This window comes from Triticum dicoccoides, chromosome 5A (genome assembly GCF_002162155.2).
Source record: "Triticum dicoccoides isolate Atlit2015 ecotype Zavitan chromosome 5A, WEW_v2.0, whole genome shotgun sequence".
Lineage (NCBI taxonomy): Eukaryota > Viridiplantae > Streptophyta > Magnoliopsida > Poales > Poaceae > Triticum > Triticum dicoccoides.
In genome coordinates this window covers 74,455,777-74,474,533 of record NC_041388.1, presented here as the reverse complement: position 1 = coordinate 74,474,533, position 18,757 = coordinate 74,455,777, and the positions used below count along the sequence as shown (strand labels likewise).

Here is an 18,757-nt window from a genome sequence, read left to right as displayed (position 1 = left end):
GAAAACGAAATTTACCCTCCTCTAGCCGAATAATGGATAGTTTTTTTTCTGAATAGAATAGTGGATCGGTTAGAGATGCTCTAAGGGTTTGTCGGTTGGTCAATTAGTAGCCTACCAGATTCGAATCTTATATTCGGTGCAAAAATAATCAAAATGTTTGTGCCACATTTTTTTTTGCGGGGGTGTGCCACATTATTTGAAATGTAGACCAATAGATTGGGCGAAACTGACCTGCTGCGGTAGCGAAACATATGTTAATAGTACTAACTGATCCAAGTACCTTTTTACATAAAATTCAAATTAATTGTGATATTTCCAGCGAAAAGCAAAAAATTTGCCCACTTGAAAATGTCCAAATTTCTGGAAATTTCAACGAAAATTTAAACCTTGATCAGACTCCGCTATTGGTGTCTCGAACTTCCTCGAGAGTCACTGCCTTCACACCATACGAAAATCCCCTTTGCGCCCCCAACGAGGGCCACACGGGACAACTTTGGGTTCTCTTTTTCACAGAAAAAAGTTGTTTGGGTTCTCTTGGTTACATTTTTCTTTGAACGACATATTTTATTTATTTTGAGTACAGGGTTCATTTAGGATTCTTTTTATTTGTAGTATTTTATTGGAAAAGGAACGGTCTAGTGTGTTTTTTTTTAGCAAAGATAGCTAGCCTTTATTGATCATCTAAAATGTTTGTAGGTATGGTGGGCCTAAACAAATTGGCCCAAATCGCTACCTTTCTCACCAAAACTGCCGCCAGCGCAGCGGCGAGCGCCGGAGCCTAACCTTCTCCGTCACTACCGGGGAAGAAGATTTCGAGGATGCGGTTTGCTGCTCCAGGTGGAGGTGGCGGCGAGTCGCCTGATGCCCTACGGCGGAAGCAGGCGCTCCGCGCGCGTTGATCCCGCCTGGGTCCAGAGGGTTAGCGCGAAATTCGACTAGGCGAGGCGTAGTTGGTGGCAGTGTCTCGCCGTGGAGACAGACCGTGGCCTGTGAGGAAGAGGGTGAGCGGATGAGGAGGAGGAAGAAGAAGGATATTTGGGTCTTTGTGCGTGGCCTGATGGTAGGTATTTGGAACTCGTATTTGCAGTTCAGACATGAGTAGATAGGTAGACGAGAAACAGCTAAATGAAATTGTACTGAAACAGGAAACGGGCAGATACCTTTGCAGGAGCTGCATTTGTACTTTTTTTGTTTCTCCCAAATTCAGTGGATATAATTACAATTTTCGGATCATTACCCACAAATTTCTCTTGGGATGCTTACGTGATAGATCTTCTAACAGCTTGATCTCAATTAACATGGCAGGTGTGGTCAAAGAATGCAGACATCTGTAGCAAGATGCAACGAGTGCGTCGTGTACCATAATTGGCACCGCAAGGGTGACTGGAAAAAGCGTTTCGTCAAGATTGTCACTGGTGATTTTGTGGTAAGACCTGGTCATTCTCTGTTCTGGAAAAAGAGTTTCGTCAACAGTGCTTGTTGGTCAAAGGCATGTTTTAACGGAAACCAAAGAATGCGAGGTAATATGGAACGTATGTAGGTGGCACTTCACAAAATAACAAGTAGGGGTGAGTAAAGTCATCAGCACTTATCTGGGTATAAGAAGTCATTCTGAGCATGACGATGAACTAGTGATAAGTGCCTTCGTTGTTGTTGATATCTTTTCCCACTTACAGCAGTGTCAAATTTCCTAACCCTATGATATTCTCCATACTGACATAAATCACCTACAAACTACTACTACAGTTTCCCAATCCCATGCCAACCATCTACAGACTATACTAGCGTAGCATGAGTAACTTTCATGTGGTCACACTCAACTATTGTTTGCTTGGTGCCGACATGACTACATTTTGATATGATCCAGTTGGTGTGTGTTATTTTTCTCCGTAAAAAATAAATGTTGGTTTTGTTCAAACAAATGGGCTTTTATAGTGCACCATTGAATCTTGATTGCCAGTACAGGAACCTTCTGTTTAAGTAAAAAAGAGCTCACATTTTCTTATTCTTGCAGGATGTACCAAGAAAGTTTTTAGAAAATAATATCAGAGGGCAGATACCTGACGAAGTCAATCTTGATTTACCTAACGGTAAAACATATACCGTTCAGGTTTCGAAGCAAGAGAACGGCCTCATCTTTCAATCTGGATGGGCAGAATTTGCCAGAACTTATGAACTCGTACAGGGTGATATCTTATTGTTTGAATCCAGTGGAAGCTCCTGCTTTGAAGTTCGAAATATTCAATCAAACTGGCTGTGAGAAAGAGTTATCCTGTGTTGCGATGAAAAACACTGCTTGTCTCGATGAAAAGAGCACGCCGCATGATAATGATATGCAGTCGCCAAATAATGAAAGGCTGGCTTGTAACTGCAGTGTTACCTCTCGTCACCTTTATGCCCTAACAAGTAAAATTATGTAGAAATATCGATATTCTATCCTTATCCATACTGAAGTAGGAAATTCTCTTATTTTCCTTTAGTGTTTATTGTGGCGCATACTTGCCCGCCTACTGCAATAATCCAAATTTATTACTGTATTTATTATCATGTAAGTAGACTGTTTACCTAACTGCAGCATGTGGTGTGGTAACATGAGTGAGTATCTGAGTTAGTGTGCGTCTAAACAATTTCATCTCTGCTAACATGGTAGGTGTGGTAACATGAGCGGCAAACGTCACGCAATATGCAAGGTGTGTGCTGCATTTTATTATTGGCACCACATGGATAAAATGCGTTTCTTCATGGTTATGATGGGTGTCAGTGCCTCAAAAAATGAACTGGTAAGACATTGCTAATCACGCTGTTCTCGTGCACCAATATGTATCTTATATAGTTCTTTTAGATTGTTATTTGGGGGGATGTTGATAAATTGAGCTAGCAACTTTGTAAACTTGATGCCGAAGTTGGGACCTTAGATTTTGTACACTGCTTTTGGTTTCCTTTACAGTGACTGCTTTAACTCGTAAGTAAATATGTGTTCTTTTTGTTATTCCTGCAGACCATACCAAAAGAGTTCTCAAACAATGTCAGAGGGAAAATATCTGACGAAATAAAGCTGGAAGTGCCAGATGTACAAGCATATAGAGTTCAGGTTGACAAGGAACCGAATGAAGTAGTCCTTCGATCTGGATGGGATGCATTTGTTAGTGCCTATGAACTTAAAGAGGGTGACACATTGTTGTTTGCGTATACTGGGAACTCCCACTTAAAAGTTCAAATCTTCAATTTAAGTGGTTGTGATAAATTGTTATCGTGCGTCGTGAAGAATAATCCTATGCACTCACCTAGAGAAAGGTCAGTGGTAACTAAATTCACATTCTGTGTTTCTAGGACAAATAAGCATAACTTTGTGCACTTGTTGTGTCATGTCTTCTATATACTTTCTTGTAAATGTACCTAGGACTCCCTCCATTCCTAAATAGTGTGCTTTAGGTTTTTTTTTTAAGTCAAACCTTGTAAGCTTTGATCAAGTTTAAGAAATTTTTATCAACATCTTGAATACGAAATCAATACCATTAGTGACCTACTGGTGCTCCACCTTGGACTATATCTTAATGTTGACACATAGGCAAAAATCTGATGTGGCACACTATTTAACGAGGAAAGAGAGCATTACTATATCTTAATCTAGATATAGCTCTTAGCACAAAAACCAAGACAAATCATGTGTTTTCTCTCGCAAAACACATTAATTAAGAGCTCTTTTAAATACAACAATAAGATAGGATCCAGTGAAGGAGCTATATCTAACTACAAACTTAATTTATATGATATAGCTTAAGCTATAATGCATTAGCAATGCCCTTAGATTCATCATGAAATACATTTTCATATGGGATATATTTGGTATTGTAGATATAGATGGTTATCTCAATAAACCTGGCAAAGTTTTTACTTTGGTGAAAACACATCTCACTACATTATGGGACAAAGGGAGTACATATGACATCTCCAACAAGCTGTACACATTCTTGTTGGGAAAAAAATATACATGTCATCAATCAACAAATTATCATACAACTACTCCAATGAGTTGTATCTAAATTGTCCAATAGGAGGTGAGAGAAATAAGCGTGGTTGCTAACTAATTCACCTCATTAGCTTGTGCAAGGGTTGTTGGTTAATTTACATACAATTTCTCTCTCTCTCTCTGTGCGTGTGTGTGTCCCCCCCCCTCCTCTCTACATTTACTAGATGATATCCTGCGTGTTGCAGCGGGATTGGTTGCAATATTTTCAAAGAGTTTTAGTTGTATGGAATTTGAATATGAGAATGTAAATGGGAAATTATATATAATTTACCATACAACAACAAGAAAGCCTTTAGTCCAAAACTAGTTGGAGTAGGCTAAAGCTGAAACCCATAGGATCTCGCAACTAACTTATGATTTTGGCACATGGATAGCTAGCTTCCATGCGGCTAATTCTTTGGTGATACTCCGGTCCTTCCATGCGGATATCTCTTTATAGACTCCTCCCATGTCAAGTTCGGTCTACCCTGACCTCTCTTGACATTATCAACATGCTTGGCCGTCCGCTAGGTACTGGAGCTTCTGGAGGCCTGCGCTAAATATGCCCAAACCATCTGAGACGTTGTTGTACAAGCTTCTCTTCAATCAGTGTTACCCCAACTCTATCCCGTATATCATCAATTCCGGACCCAGTCTCCTTGTGTGGCGACACATCCATGCCAACATGCGCATCTCCGCTACACATAACTGTTGGATATGTCGCCTTTTAGTCGGCCAACACTCAGCACCATACAACATTGCAGGTTGAATCGCCGGCCTATAGAACCTGCCTTTCAGCTTTTTTGGCACTCTTGTCACGGAGAACGCTAGAAGCTTGGCGCCACATAATCCATCCGGCTTTGATTTGATGGTTCACATCTTCATCGATATCCCCATCCTTCTGTAGCATTGACCCCAAATATCGAAAGTTGTCCTTCTGAGGCACCACCTGCCCATTAAGGCTAACCTCCTCATCGTTCCTAGTAGTACTGAAACCGCACCTCATGTACTCGGTTTTAGTTCTACTAAGCCTAAAACCTTTCGATTCCAAGGTTTGTCTCCATAGCTCTAACTTTCTATTAACCCCAGTCCGACTAACATCGACTAGCACCACATCCGCAAAGAGCATACACCATGGGATATTTCCTTGTATATCCCTTGTGACCTCATCCATCCCCAAAGCAAATAGATAAGGGCTCAAAGCTAACGCTAGTGTAGTCCTTCGGAAAGTCATCAATGTCGTCATCACTTGTCCGAACACTTGTCACAACATTATCATACATGTCCTTGATGAGGGTAATGTACTTTGTTGGGACTTTGTGTTTCTTCAAGGCCCACCACATGACATTCTGTGGTATCTTATCGTAGGCCTTCTCCAAGTCAATGAACACCATATGCAGGTCCTTCTTTTGCTCCTTGTATCTCTCCATAAGTTATCGTACCAAGAAAATGGCTTCAATGGTCGACCTCCCAGGCATGAAACCAAACTGATTTTTCATCACGCTTGTCATTCTTCTTAAGTGGTGCTCAATGAATCTCTCCCATAGCTTCACTGTATGGCTCATCAGCTTAATTTCATGGTAATTAGTACAACTTCGAACATCCCCCTTGTTCTTGAAGATTGGTAATAATATACCCCGTCTCCATTCTTCTGGCATCTCAGTTGCTCCTAAAATGAGGTTGAAAAGATTAGTTAGCCATATTAGCGCTATGCCTCTAAGGCCTCTCCACACCTCAATGGAGGCACAATTAGGGCCCATTGCCTTGCCTCCTTTCATACTTTTTAAAGCCTCCTTGAACTCAGACTCCTAGATTCACCGCATAAAACGCCTGCTGGTATCATCAAACGAGTCATCCAGTTCAATGGCAGAGCTCCCATTCTACCCATTGAATGCCTTGTCGAAGTACTCCCGCCATCTATGCTTAATCTCCTCTTTCTTCATCAAGAGTTGGTCTACTTCGTCCTTGATGTATTTGACTTGGTCGACATCCCTCGTCTTCCTCTCTCAGATCTTGGCCATCTTATAGATGTCCCTTTCGCCTTCCTTTGTGTTTAACCGCTGGTAGAGATCCTCATACGCCCGACCCCTTGCTTCACTCACAGCTCGCTTTGCAGTCTTCTTTGCGTAGGCTAGAGCAAAGCTTAAGATATCTTCTCCTTCTTGATTCTTGATGCCATAGCCAAAGCCCCCATGCACTCCTTCAAAACTTGTGTTAGATGTACCCACGTGGCCGTTGATGTCTCTTCCTGTGAAGAGCTTCTCGCCAATGGGTACACTCCTAACCATGTCCTCCAGGCCATCCCAGAACTCCCTCTTGGTCTTCTCATTGTGGCCTACTTGCGGGGCATACACGCTGATAACATTGAGAACCAAGTCCCCAACTACTAGCTTGACCAGGATAATCCGGTCCCCACTCCATACTTGAGGCCCTTGTTGATCAAAGACGCCTGCTCCATTTCTCTTTGTAGTCGTCCCCGTGTACCATAGCTTAAAGCTGGAATCCTCCACCTCCTTCGCCTTATGTCCCGTCCATTTGGTTGTCCCCTCTATGTAGTTGTAAAATATTTATAGAATATAAGTATCATGTCCCGTGCATGTTGAGAAAATATAATTAGTGGGTTTGGTTAAATGGCATGTGTGATGAGGTGAAAAGTGTACTTGTTGAGAACAACAGAAGTAATGGAGTCATGCATGTTGAGAATAATAGAATTAGTTGGATTGATGAGGTGGCATGTGTGGTGAGGTAGGATGTGTGCATGTTGAGAGAAATGAAAGTAGCGGGGATCAAGTATATAGACATATAGGATTCCTGTCACATGATCATACATACTAGGCGTCAAGTTTTACCAACACCTATCTTACAACTGTTGGAGATGCCCTTAGTAAGGTATATCTGTGTGCGTGTGTGGTGCTTGGGTGTGTGCATGTGTGTGTGTGTGTGAGCATGTGCTCTCGGTGGATTTGATTTCTGTATTCTAACAATTTCATCTCAACTGAACACAGTATGAAGAAACTATGCACAGTGTGCCTAGAATGTGTTGATCGCCATTATTGGCACATGAAAGATCATGATTGGTGTTTTCTCAAGGTTATGAGTCTGAGTAATTTCAAGGATGAAATGGTAAGACCTTGTCAATAACACTATTTTCTGCACCAAATATATATTCTACAGTTCTCTAAATTGTTGTTTAGTGAGCAATTGAGAAACACTGCCAATCTTGATGCTGAAATTAGGAGCTTGAGAACCAATTTTGTTCACAATAAATATAGTTTACATGAAATGAAACTGCATGAAACCCAAACAACCAAAATTTTCTACTCCCTGTGATCCAAAAAAAAGTGTCGTGGGTTTACTTCAGCTTTAGTTCAAATTTGAACTAAAACCACGACACTTTTTTTTTGGATCGGAGGGAGTAATAAATAGTAGTGAAAACACGTGCTCTTAATTTTTCTCACAGTGAATTATAGGTAGGGAGATGGGATGGAAATCACTTAACCATGTTTATGGTCATTGGCTGCTCAATGATCCTTTTTCATTTGTTCCTTTATGCAGGCCATACCAGATGAGTTCACCACTAATTTCAGAGGTCACATTTCTGATAAAGTCAAACTAGAAGTACCTGATGGCAACATTTATAATGTTCAGGTTGCCAAGGAACAGGATAAGTTTATTCTTCGATCAGGGTGGGTGGACTTCACTGGTGCTTATGAACTTAAACAGTACGACTCCCTGTTCTTATATATAGTGGGGACTCCCACTTCAAAGTTCGAATCTTAAAACCAAGTGGTTGCGAGAAAGCGTTGTCATGTGTTACAATGAGCTGTGGTCCTAATGTCCAAGAAAGGGTCATTTGTCATGCTCTATCACTACCTAGCATAAAAAGATGTAGAAATGACAATTTGACGGACAATTTGAAAACTGCAAAGGTTACTCCAACGGACTCACCTTCGCAGAAATCAAGTTCAGAAATGAACAGTTGAGTGTGCAATTTCCATTACTGCTTTTTAGGATTTCTTTTACTACTTTTTTGTTCTCATTGCTGCTTTCATGATTGATGTTGCACAGCACAAGATGTCACATCTTCAAAAGATATTCCGGAACCAAGGAGTTCATATGGCCTTCCGGGGTCCATTGAATCATGATACATCTTAGAAAAGGGCTGTATACTGACTAGCGCTCAGAAGGCAAGAGTTGACACATTTGTGAAGGAAAGTTGGACTGGAATCCAAATTTATGTCACAGTCATGAATGAGAAAAGTCTGCCTGATGGTTGTCTGGTACAGTATCTTTTGCAGTGAATGATCTTTTTGAATGAATAATATAATATCTTGCTAGAGCTTTGTCGAAATTGTTAAAACCCTAGCTCTCTGCAATTACGGTCAGTTCATTTATTTGTAACAGGTCATCTGCAAGGATTTTGCAGCCAAACACCTTCCGCGCCAAGACCAGACAATAAAACCCTGTTATCCTCAGAACAACAAAACATGGGACACCAATTTGGCGGTTATCACTGATGGTGCATGCACCCGTTCATGCATCCTTGCTGCTGGTTGGCTGGACTTTGTACGCGACAACAACTTGCGGGAAGGTGATATCTGCGCATTCGAAGTGTCAAAGGACCATGATAGAGTGATAATAACAGTCCACCTCTTAAAGAATGTTGTCGTAACAGGACATACCAAACCAACCAGCCAGCAGCAGAAGAAATGGTCTCACCCAGGCTATGTGGTTACAAAATACACCAAACTGACTTGCAAGCAGAAGAGAAAAATCGAAGAGAGGATCCAGGCTATTAAACCTGAAATCAGAATATTCGTATCCATCATCTATAGCAGCCGTGCCAAGCTGGTAAGTTGCGTCGATCCGTGCTGTTTCATCTTCTTAATAAGGATCTATATATGTTGTTTGTTGCTCTGTTGACAACTTACCATTCCGCCTTATGAATGTGCAACGAACAAACTCAGTCCATAGAAGTGCGATATGCTACCGCTCATCTTCCACGCGAGGAGCAGTGGGTGAGGCTTCAACTGCCTGGGAAGAACCACACTTGGAAAGCCAAGCTCTATATCGGCGACAAGGACAAAGGCAAATGTTATGCGCTACAAACAGGCTGGAAGAAGTTTGTAGATGACAACAAACTGCAGGATGACGACATGTGCCTGTTTGAGCTACTCAAGAACGAGGAGCTCACCATGAACGTCCACATCATTCGCAGAGATTGAGAGAAGCGTAGCTGGCCAATGTCGCCTGCCATGGTGGTGGTGGCGCCACTCTTGTAGTTGGTGCATTTTGTATCAGAAATGCACAAACTTTGGGTTCCCCCATCTCCCAAATACTTGCGAGAAACCCTGTTGATGTCGATGAGATGGGTTTCAGTTTGGTTTCAGCTCCTGCAAGCATGTCTATGTTTTGTTTCAAAGCTACTGGTTAGTTTTGTTTTATTTTTGTTTTGAAGAGGAAAAAACCCTCAATCTCTACACCGAGTGATGCATGCATATTGTTAATTATTGATATTGCTGAATCAATCTTTTTTAATGACAAGAAGCCTGGCCTCTGCATCGAAAGATGCACACAACCTATTTATTAAGCAAAATAAGTCCAATTCACTGAGTACAAAAAGGTTGCAAAACACAACCTATTTGTAGGTCTGAAAGGGTCTGAAAGAACTACATAGCTCCACATAATCTGTTACTGGCAATGCCAGCCAAACTGGATGAACAAACTTAGTGCAACAATTTTTTGACGGTTGCACCCAAAGACCATAAGCCCTCTCGTGTGTCCACACGCTGCATCCATGACACATATAATCAACGTCGTAGCTTTGAAGATAACCTGCAAAAAATGGAATAGATCATCTGTTAAACAGGTACATTCAGGCAATTCCAAATTGCCCAAAGAGTGACATAAATTCACAACGCGATTTGGCCCTTCAGACTATGGTGAATACCCTCCAACCAACTAGTACATTTAACAACAAATCTAAAGATATATATTTTAGAGCAACTCCAACACGCCGACTCAAATAGACGACGTTTTTGTCCGTTTTTTGACCGTTTGTAGGTGATTCAAGTGGCCCGTTCCTAAATATAAGTCTTTCTAGAAATTCCAACAAGTGACTACATACGAAGCAAAATGAGTGAATCTACACTCTAAAATATGTCTACAAACATCCGTATGTTGTATTCCATTTGAAATGTCTAAAAAGACTTATATTTAGGAACGGAGGGAGTAGCAAACTAGTTTTGTAAAGTGCTCTTGATTTTTCTTTACAATGACTGCCTTAACTTGTTAGTAGGTTATTCCTGCAGACCATACCAGAAAAGTTTGCAAACTATGTCAGAGGGCACATATCTGAAGAAATAAAGCTAGAAGTGCCAGATGGCCAAACATATAGTGTTCAGGTTGACAATGAACAGAATGAGCTAGTCCTTCGCTCTGGGTGGGATACATTTGTCAGTGCCTATGAACTTAAAGAGGGTGACACATTGTTGTTCGGGTATAATAGTAACTCCCAGTTCAAAGTCCGAATCTTCAATGTGTTACGATCTCTACCTCTATTGACTTGAATCCATGGCGGTACAGGAGGAATTGGGGGTAGGAAAGGTGAGATCTGTTACAGGAGAGGTAGAGTTCGGGGGAGGAAGAGAGAGCAGGGGAAGGGGAAAGTTACAACTCTAGATAATTCTCGATGCCCCTACACACACAGCCGCTCCCTGGCTTATCCACCCAACTCCCAGGTGGACGGGTCGAACCGCCGATTGGGCCTTCGTCTTCTCTTGGGCTGGCCCTCCTTGTCCTCCTGGGCTTGGCCCCGTGTCCGCGTCCGTGACATTCTCCCCGCCTTCAGCACCGGCTTGACCCCAAGCCGCAGCCCCCGGGAACCGACTGCGGAGCTCGAAGTAGTCCTCCCATGACGCCAATGGCGTTGGTTGCGATGCCCACTTGATCAGCACTTGAGGTATCTTGGCCGCTCCTCTGGTAACCACCCGGCGCGCCAGGACTTGCTCCGGGATGGCCGGCACAGAGTGCTCCTTGGGTGGTGCAAGCAGTTCCAGTTCGACCGTGGTTGCTGGTGGCAGAGCTCCGCGAAGAAGTGATACATGAAACACTGGGTGTACCTTGCTTGACTCTGGAAGTTGCAGACGGTAGGCAACGGCTCCGATGCGAGCTGTGACCTGGAAGGGACCAAAGTAACGGAAGGATAGTTTGTGATTAGCACGTTCCGCAACTGAAACCTGGACATAAGGCTGGAGCTTGACGAACACCCAATCCCCCACGGCAAACTCGCACTCTGACCGGTGCTTGTCTGCTTGGTCCTTCATTCGCTGGCGAGCTCGCTCCAGATGTTGTTTGAGCAAGTCTGTTACCAGGGCGCGTTCGTGCATCCAAACAGAGAGGTCCGGCGGAGCAGCTGCAGATGCATCCAGAATGTCGAAATGCCGAGGAGGGTGGCCATAAAGCATCTCAAAAGGAGACATCCCAAGTGCAGAATGCAGCGATGTATTGTACCAGAATTCTGCCTGATGTATCCATTGGAACCAGCGGTGAGGGTAGGTATGGACAAAGCAGCGGAGGTATGCCTCCAGACACTGATTAACCCGCTCGGTAGTGCCATCTGTCTGAGGATGATAGGCCGAGGACATACGCAGTTCTGTGCCAGCTTGACGAAACAGTTCTCGCCACAATTTACTGGTAAAAATGCGATCTCTGTCGGACACCAGAGCATGAGGCAACCCATGATATTTGTAGACATTAGTCATGTAAGCAGATGCCACTTGAACCGCCGAGAAGGGGTGTGCCAGCGGCACAAAATGGGCATATCTTGTCAGTTTGTCCACAACCACCATGATGCAGCTATATCCCCTCGACGCTGGCAGCCCTTCGACAAAGTCAAGTGTAACAGTATGCCAAGGGTGCGCTGGCACCTCTAGTGGTTCGAGCAGTCCCGGAGTGCGAACATGTTCTGGTTTGGCTTGTTTGCAAACTGCACACTCGGACACAAACTTCACCACTGCTGCCTTCATACCAGACCAGGCAAACAACCTTTTGAGCCGGTCGTAAGTCACATGTATACCTGAGTGCCCGCCCAAAGGACTGGAATGCATGGATCTGAGGATCATATCCTGGGCTGCCGTGTTTGATCCAAGCCACACGCGACCTTTATACCGGATCACGCCATCCCGCACTGTATAGGGTGCTGAAGGGTCCAAGACACCACTATATTTCTGCAACAGATCACGTGCCTGGGGATCAGATTGATATCCGCGGGTGATGTCCTCGAGCCAAGAGGGTAGCGCCACAGAAATGGCCAACAAGGCGCCATCACGACGCGACAAGGCATCCGCTGCTCGATTCTCAACCCCTTTCTTGTATACAATGCGGTACTGTAACCCCAACAGTTTGGTGAGGGCACGGCGCTGCCAAGACGTAGTGAGGCGCTGATCATCCAGATGAGAAAGACTACGTTGGTCAGTGCGGATAATGAATTCCCCAGTTTGCAAGTAGGGTCGCCAGTGATCGACTGCCATCAATACTGCCATAAACTCCTTCTCATAAGCTGACAACCCTTGGTTTCGAGGACCGAGTGCCTTGCTGAAGAATGCCAATGGGTGGCCAGCTTGCATCAACACAGCACCAACACCAGTGTTAGAAGCATCTGTTTCGACCTCAAATGGAAGATCAAACCGCGGTAGTGCAGGGACGGGGGCTGTGATCAAAGCCTGCTTGAGATGCTGGAACGCTGACTCTGCTTCCTCACTCCGTACAAAGACAGCCCCTTTTTTCAACAGATTGGTCAATGAGCGACTGATAATGCCAAAGTTGCGGACAAATCGTCGATAGTACCCTGCCAGTCCAAGGAACCCACGAACCTCCCTGGCATTGGTGGGTGTCGGCCAGTCCTTGACGGCTGCAATATTCTTATCGTCAGTCGATACCCCCGCTGCGCTGATGACATGCCCCAAATAGGTGAGCCTTGGCTGTGCAAATTTGCATTTGGACATCTTGAGGTAAAATTGGTGCTTGGCTAGCAACTGAAACACTTGTCGCAACAACTCGCAATGTCGTTCAAGAGTAGAGCTGTGCACCAAGATATCGTCGATGAACACCAGAACACCTTTGCGTAGCAAGGGAGATAGCACGATATTCATGGTGCCCTGGAAAGTGGATGGACCACCAGTCACACCATTAGGCATCACCTTGAACTCATAATGCCCATGGTGCGTCTTGAAGGCAGTCTTGAATTCTTCACCTGGCTTCATGCGAATTTGATGGAACCCGGAACACAGGTCTAAGGTGGTAAACCAAACAGAACCGCTCAACTCATCAAGAAGTTCTTCTATAATGGGCAGGGGGTAGCGATTCTTGATAGTAATAGCATTTAGTCGTTGGAAGTCAATACAGAACCTCCAGGTCAAATCCTTCTTCTGGACAAGTAACACAGGAGCAGCATAGGGACTGCAACTATGTTGGATGATCCCTTGTTTGATCATTTCTGCCACTTGTCGCTCAATTTCGTCCTTTTGGGTTGGAGTATAGCGATAAGGACGCAAGTTGACTGGTTGAGCTCCTGGAATCAGCGGAATGGTGTGATCAAATGCTCGGTGAGGAGGTAATCCTGTTGGTGGTTCAAAGAGATGAGCAAACTGCTGTAGCAAAAGAGAGACTGGATCCGGAATGCCATCCCCTTCCGCTGGAGCTTCGACTGCACAAAGCTGAATAACCTGATGCACATCATTGCAATCCAACAGGGCATGAAATTGAGCAGAAGACAACTGATAGCATTGCTGGACATTGGGTTGAACTCCTACCAAATGCACTTTCCTTCCGTGATGTAAGAACTGGAGTTGCTTGCGACCCCAATGCACATCCATAGGGATGTGCTTTTCTAGCCAATCCATGCCAACAATCATATCGTAACATCCGAGCGGTAACACCTTCAAAGTGGAACAGAACTTGTGTCCTTGTACCCACCAGTCACAGTTCGGCACCTCTTGAGCACAGCAAAGTTGACCACCATCAGCAATCCGCACTCGAAGTGGGTGCTTAGCTGCCACTGCACCATCCAAACGGGCAGCCAGAGTATCACTTACAAAACTATGCGAACTGCCCGAATCAATTAACATGAGCACTTTCTGTCCTTGGATAGAGCCATGCAGACGGACTGTTTGAGGTGCTACTGTACCATCCAAAGCTGCTTTAGAGATCGTGTGACATTCACTGGCAGAGTCCGAAGCTTCAGATGCCGCGTCAAAACCTGAGATGCCGAGCATGTCAAACAATTCCTGGACCACGTGCAGTTGCACAGCCGTGGCGCATTTGTGCTCGCGCGACCATTTCTCCCCACATAGGTAACAAAGACCACGCGCACGTCGGTATGCTCGTAGCGTGGTCAGCCTTTCATCAGTGGAAGCAGAAGAGCGCGCCATATCATTGGGCGCTACTCGTCTTTCTTCGACAGCCGGCATGGGTGGGGGTGGCCGTCCAGGTGGAGGAGGTAATGGCATGGCGCCACGCAATTGAGAGCGCCCCCCCAGTGCCGTTGTCCATACGCCTGGGCTCCCGACATTTGGAAATCTCCAAGGCTTCTTCCTGCAGGTATGCCAAAGAAATAGCAGTATCCAAATCACGGGGATTGTGAACAATGACAACAACTCTAATTTCATCCTTAAGACCATCAACAAAGCGAGAAGGAAACAGAGCAGGATCCCAGGAAGTACTATGAGCTAACAGCGAGTGCATGAGATCATTGAATTTGGTGGTGTAGTCGGACACAGAGTCGGTCTGTCGAAGATGAAATAACTGACGCAAAAGAGAATTAAACTCATTCCGCTCGAATTGCTCACAGACTAGAGAGCAGAAAGCTTCCCACTCCAGATGGCGAAGATCGAAACCCCCGTTCTCAAGCCATATCATCGCGGCACCCGAGAAGTGCATGGATGCGGTGTCGACCCACAACTCCGGATCAAGATGGAACACTCGAAAATACGACTCACAGTTCCGCTTCCAACTGCGTGGACGTTCGCCCCAAAACGGAGGGAAATCCATTTTGGGTTGGGGTAGCATGGAGGAACGCAGTCGCGGGGGGCTACCCGAGCGAGACGAATGGCGTGTGTGGGACGGACCAAACGGAAACGACTGAGGTTCAGGTGCACGCGCAAGAGGACGAGAATGAAATTCGGACGGTGGTAACGTACCCGTGACCGGAGGTGGAACGAGGGTAGTCACTACCCCGGTTCGCAGCCCCCCGGTGATCATGTCGTCGCGGCGGCCATCGGGCCTGGGGTCTCTGGCAGAAGGCGCAGATGTTTCGCCTTGCCGTGGAATCAGCGGCGGAAGATCGGTCGGCTGGAGCGCCAGCGCGGGATGCTTGATGACGGAATCCAAGTCGCGCCGTACCCCGCCCAGATCCGAGCGCAGATCGGCGACGGACTGCTCGAGCGTTGGTCGCCACTCCGCCAGATCGAGCACCGACGGCTTGATCTCCTCGAACAAGGCCGTGGACGTCGCAACCGCCTTCTGGATCGAGGCGTTTTGCTCCTGAATCAACTTGAGAGTGGCGGCGAGTTCATCGACCCGCTGCTCCATTTGGGCGGTGTGGCGCTGCTGACGCGTGGAGAAGGTGGGTTTTTGGAGATAATCTGGCAAATCTGATACCATATGTTACGATCTCTACCTCTATTGACTTGAATCCATGGCGGTACAGGAGGAATTGGGGGTAGGAGAGGTGAGATCTGTTACAGGAGAGGTAGAGTTCGGGGGAGGAAGAGAGAGCAGGGGAAGGGGAAAGTTACAACTCTAGATAATTCTCGATGCCCCTACACACACAGCCGCTCCCTGGCTTATCCACCCAACTCCCAGGTGGACGGGTCGAACCGCCAATTGGGCCTTCGTCTTCTCTTGGGCTGGCCCTCCTTGTTCTCCTGGGCTTAGCCCGTGTCCGCGTCCGTGACACAATGTAAATGGTTTTGTTAAATTGTTATCGTGTGTCGTGAAAGAACATCACTCCTTGTGTCCAAAAAAGGAGCGCCGGAGGATGACCCCCGGCCTCTGCATCTGGAAGATGCATACGGCCACTTTATTGATTATTCACGATGACCATACAAAGTATTACACCAATGTGCCTGAATCCACCATCTTGGCAACATATGCCACTACTCCTATCCAATATGATGAAAGAGAGCTAGCCGGGCCACTATCCAGACCACTCACGTAATCCTAACATCAATAGCCGGAAGCCGAAACACATTCGGAAGCCCCAGCCGAGCCACATACCTGGTCTGGGGCATAATCCGGTCAGACGCACTCGTGTGTCGTCGCCGCCATCTTCCACATGTCCGTCTTCAGATCAAATTGAGGCATCTACCATGTCTGGCCACTCCGCCATTGACGCCACCATGACGCCAAACAGCAACCTCCTCCTGCGCGAGTCCATCTCCGTGCATCGGACGTCGAGCCTCCACAGCGCCACGCCGCCGACATCCGCCGCCATCAATGAGTGAGATGGAGCACCGCTCCACCCTCCCCCCAGCCAACGCTTACTCCAAAACGGCACCCCCAGGAGAACCTGGATGCGTCGGAGGAAAAGCGGAGGCTTGGGCGAAGAAGGGCACGCCGTCAGCAGCTGTTACCCACCCCAAACAGCGCCCGCCACCACCCAGCCCTCAAGGCGGCGCCTTCAAGAAGGTCACGGCGCCAAAGACGCCGCCGCCGCCCACCGGAGTTAGGTTTTCACCCGAGAAGCTAGGTGGTGGGGAGTGGAAGGGCAGACCTTGACAGACGTCTCCATGAAGAAATCGGCGCCCGCAGGCGTCGTCGTCGTCGCGGCCGGCCGTAGCCGACCCGGGTTTCCCCCGATTTGGATCCCGACCACCAAAATCGCATCATTGGGAGGCCCTTAGGCGGCAGCATAGGGAGGGGAGGCGAGGGGTGCGGCGGCGGCGCTATGGGGCGTCACCACCACGCCAGATCCCTTCCTCGCCGCCAACAGCAGCCGGCGGGCCAGATCGGGCGCGGACCAAATCTGGCGCCTAAGCACCCGCACGCCTACGCCGCAGCCACGGCCGGCCAAGCTCCAGGCCACGCCACTCCACCCACCCAGAGAAGGAGAAGCGCGAGACGAAGCAGAGGGCCGCCGGGGAGCGCCGCGACGGCCGCAGCGCCGGAGGCCGAGCCTTCCCCACCTGGAGCGGTCGCCGTCGTGGAACGACGCCGCGCGCGCGAGCGGGAAGCCCCGCCGCCGCCGTCCGCCGCGCGGGCTTCGCCCGGCGGTTTCCTCCGGCGGCGGCGCGGCAGAGGAGCCGGGGAGAGGGGGTGGCGGCGCGGCGGGCTAGGGTTCCCCCGAGTCGCCTGGGAGGCGACGCGGGGGTCGTGCGGCGGCGCGGCAGAGGAGCGCCTATCATGATAATCCTTTGCAATCACCTAGAGAAAGGTCAGTGCTAACCTTGGTTACAGTTTGTGTTCCTAGGACTAATAAGCATAACTCTGTCCATTCGTCGTGTCATCTTCCTCTGTTCGGGTTGCAAGGCCTGCACATATTTTGATATTTACTTTGATAATCAATTAGACCAATAATGTATGAGTTATATACCATAAAAATAATACCATTGGGAACTTGTTTCGAATGCAAATCCAGTGGTATGCTTTTAGTGGCATATAACACATATTTTGTAGGTCAAGTCGATTGTCAAAGTTCGTCTCAAAATGTGTGTGTGGATTTTGATTTCAATAATTTCATCACAACTGATATGGCAGGACTGGACCAAATGATCACAGGAACAAAGCATGCACAAAATGCAAAGAATGTGTTGGACGCCATTATTGGCACATGGAGGATCATAACTGGTCTTTCTTCAAGGTTGTGATTCTGAGTAATTTTAAGGATGAGATGGTAAGGCCTTGCCGATTACACTATTTTTTGTGCACAAATATATCGTGTACAATTTTCAAAACTGTTGTTTTGTGAAAAAAAAAGGGAAATACTGCTAGCAGTTTGATAATCTTGATGAAGTTAGGAGTTTGAGCACCTGTTATATAACAAATATACCTTTTTTGATAACTAAATTGCACGAAGCCACGAAGTATACCCACTTACCCAGATAACCAAAATTTGATAATAAATATTAGAGAAGCATGTGTGCTCTTAGTTTCCTTATAGTGAATTATATAGGGATTAAGATAGACTGGCAATCACTTAGCATCGTCTGTGGTCACTTGCTGGTTAAAGATTCTCTGTCATTTGTTTCTTCATGCAGGCCATACCACCAAAGTTCGCCACTAATTTCAGAGGTCGCATATCTGATGAAGTCAAACTAGAAGTCCCGGATGGTAAAATTTATAATGTTCAGGTTGCCGAGGAACAGCATAAGTTAGTTCTTCGATCAGGGTGGGCGAACTTTGCCGGTGCTTATGAACTTAAAGAGGGTGACCTCCTAGTCTTTACATACAGTGGGGACTCTCACTTCAAAGTAAAAATCTTTAAACCAAGTGGCTGCGAGAACGAGTTTTCATGTGTTACCATGAGCTGTGGTCCTAATGTCCAAGAGAGGGACATTTGTCATGATCAATCACTACCCACCAAAAAGAGATGCCGAAACGATGGTTTGACTGACAGTTGGAAACTACGAAGAAGACTCCAACGGACTCACCTTCGCAGAAACCAGGTTCAGAATTGAACAGTTGAGTGTGCATTTTTATCGAGTTTTTGACTTTGTCTGCTATTTTTCTCTGCTTCCCCCCCCCCCTCTC

At 46.3% G+C, this 18,757-nt stretch overlaps 1 protein-coding gene and 3 pseudogenes across 1 annotated transcript; 3 read left to right on the top strand and 1 right to left on the bottom strand.

Annotated features, from left to right (window-relative positions):
• The first annotated feature begins 861 nt into the window (after positions 1-861).
• LOC119299222 lies at positions 862-3,422 on the top strand (annotated as a pseudogene).
• A 2,779-nt stretch (positions 3,423-6,201) lies between these two features.
• LOC119299221 lies at positions 6,202-9,455 on the top strand (annotated as a pseudogene).
• Positions 9,456-9,566: 111 nt separating this feature from the next.
• Positions 9,567-15,957, bottom strand: LOC119299416. The gene is made up of 2 exons (XM_037576651.1): positions 15,208-15,957; positions 9,567-9,844 (listed from the first exon to the last, which is right to left on the bottom strand). Exons 1-2 carry the CDS (start codon positions 15,668-15,670, stop codon positions 9,648-9,650), a joined length of 660 nt encoding a protein of 219 aa, XP_037432548.1. The 5' UTR covers positions 15,671-15,957; the 3' UTR covers positions 9,567-9,647.
• Positions 15,958-16,513: 556 nt separating this feature from the next.
• The window catches only part of LOC119299219, a 5,277-nt pseudogene continuing 3,033 nt past the window's right edge, over positions 16,514-18,757 (top strand).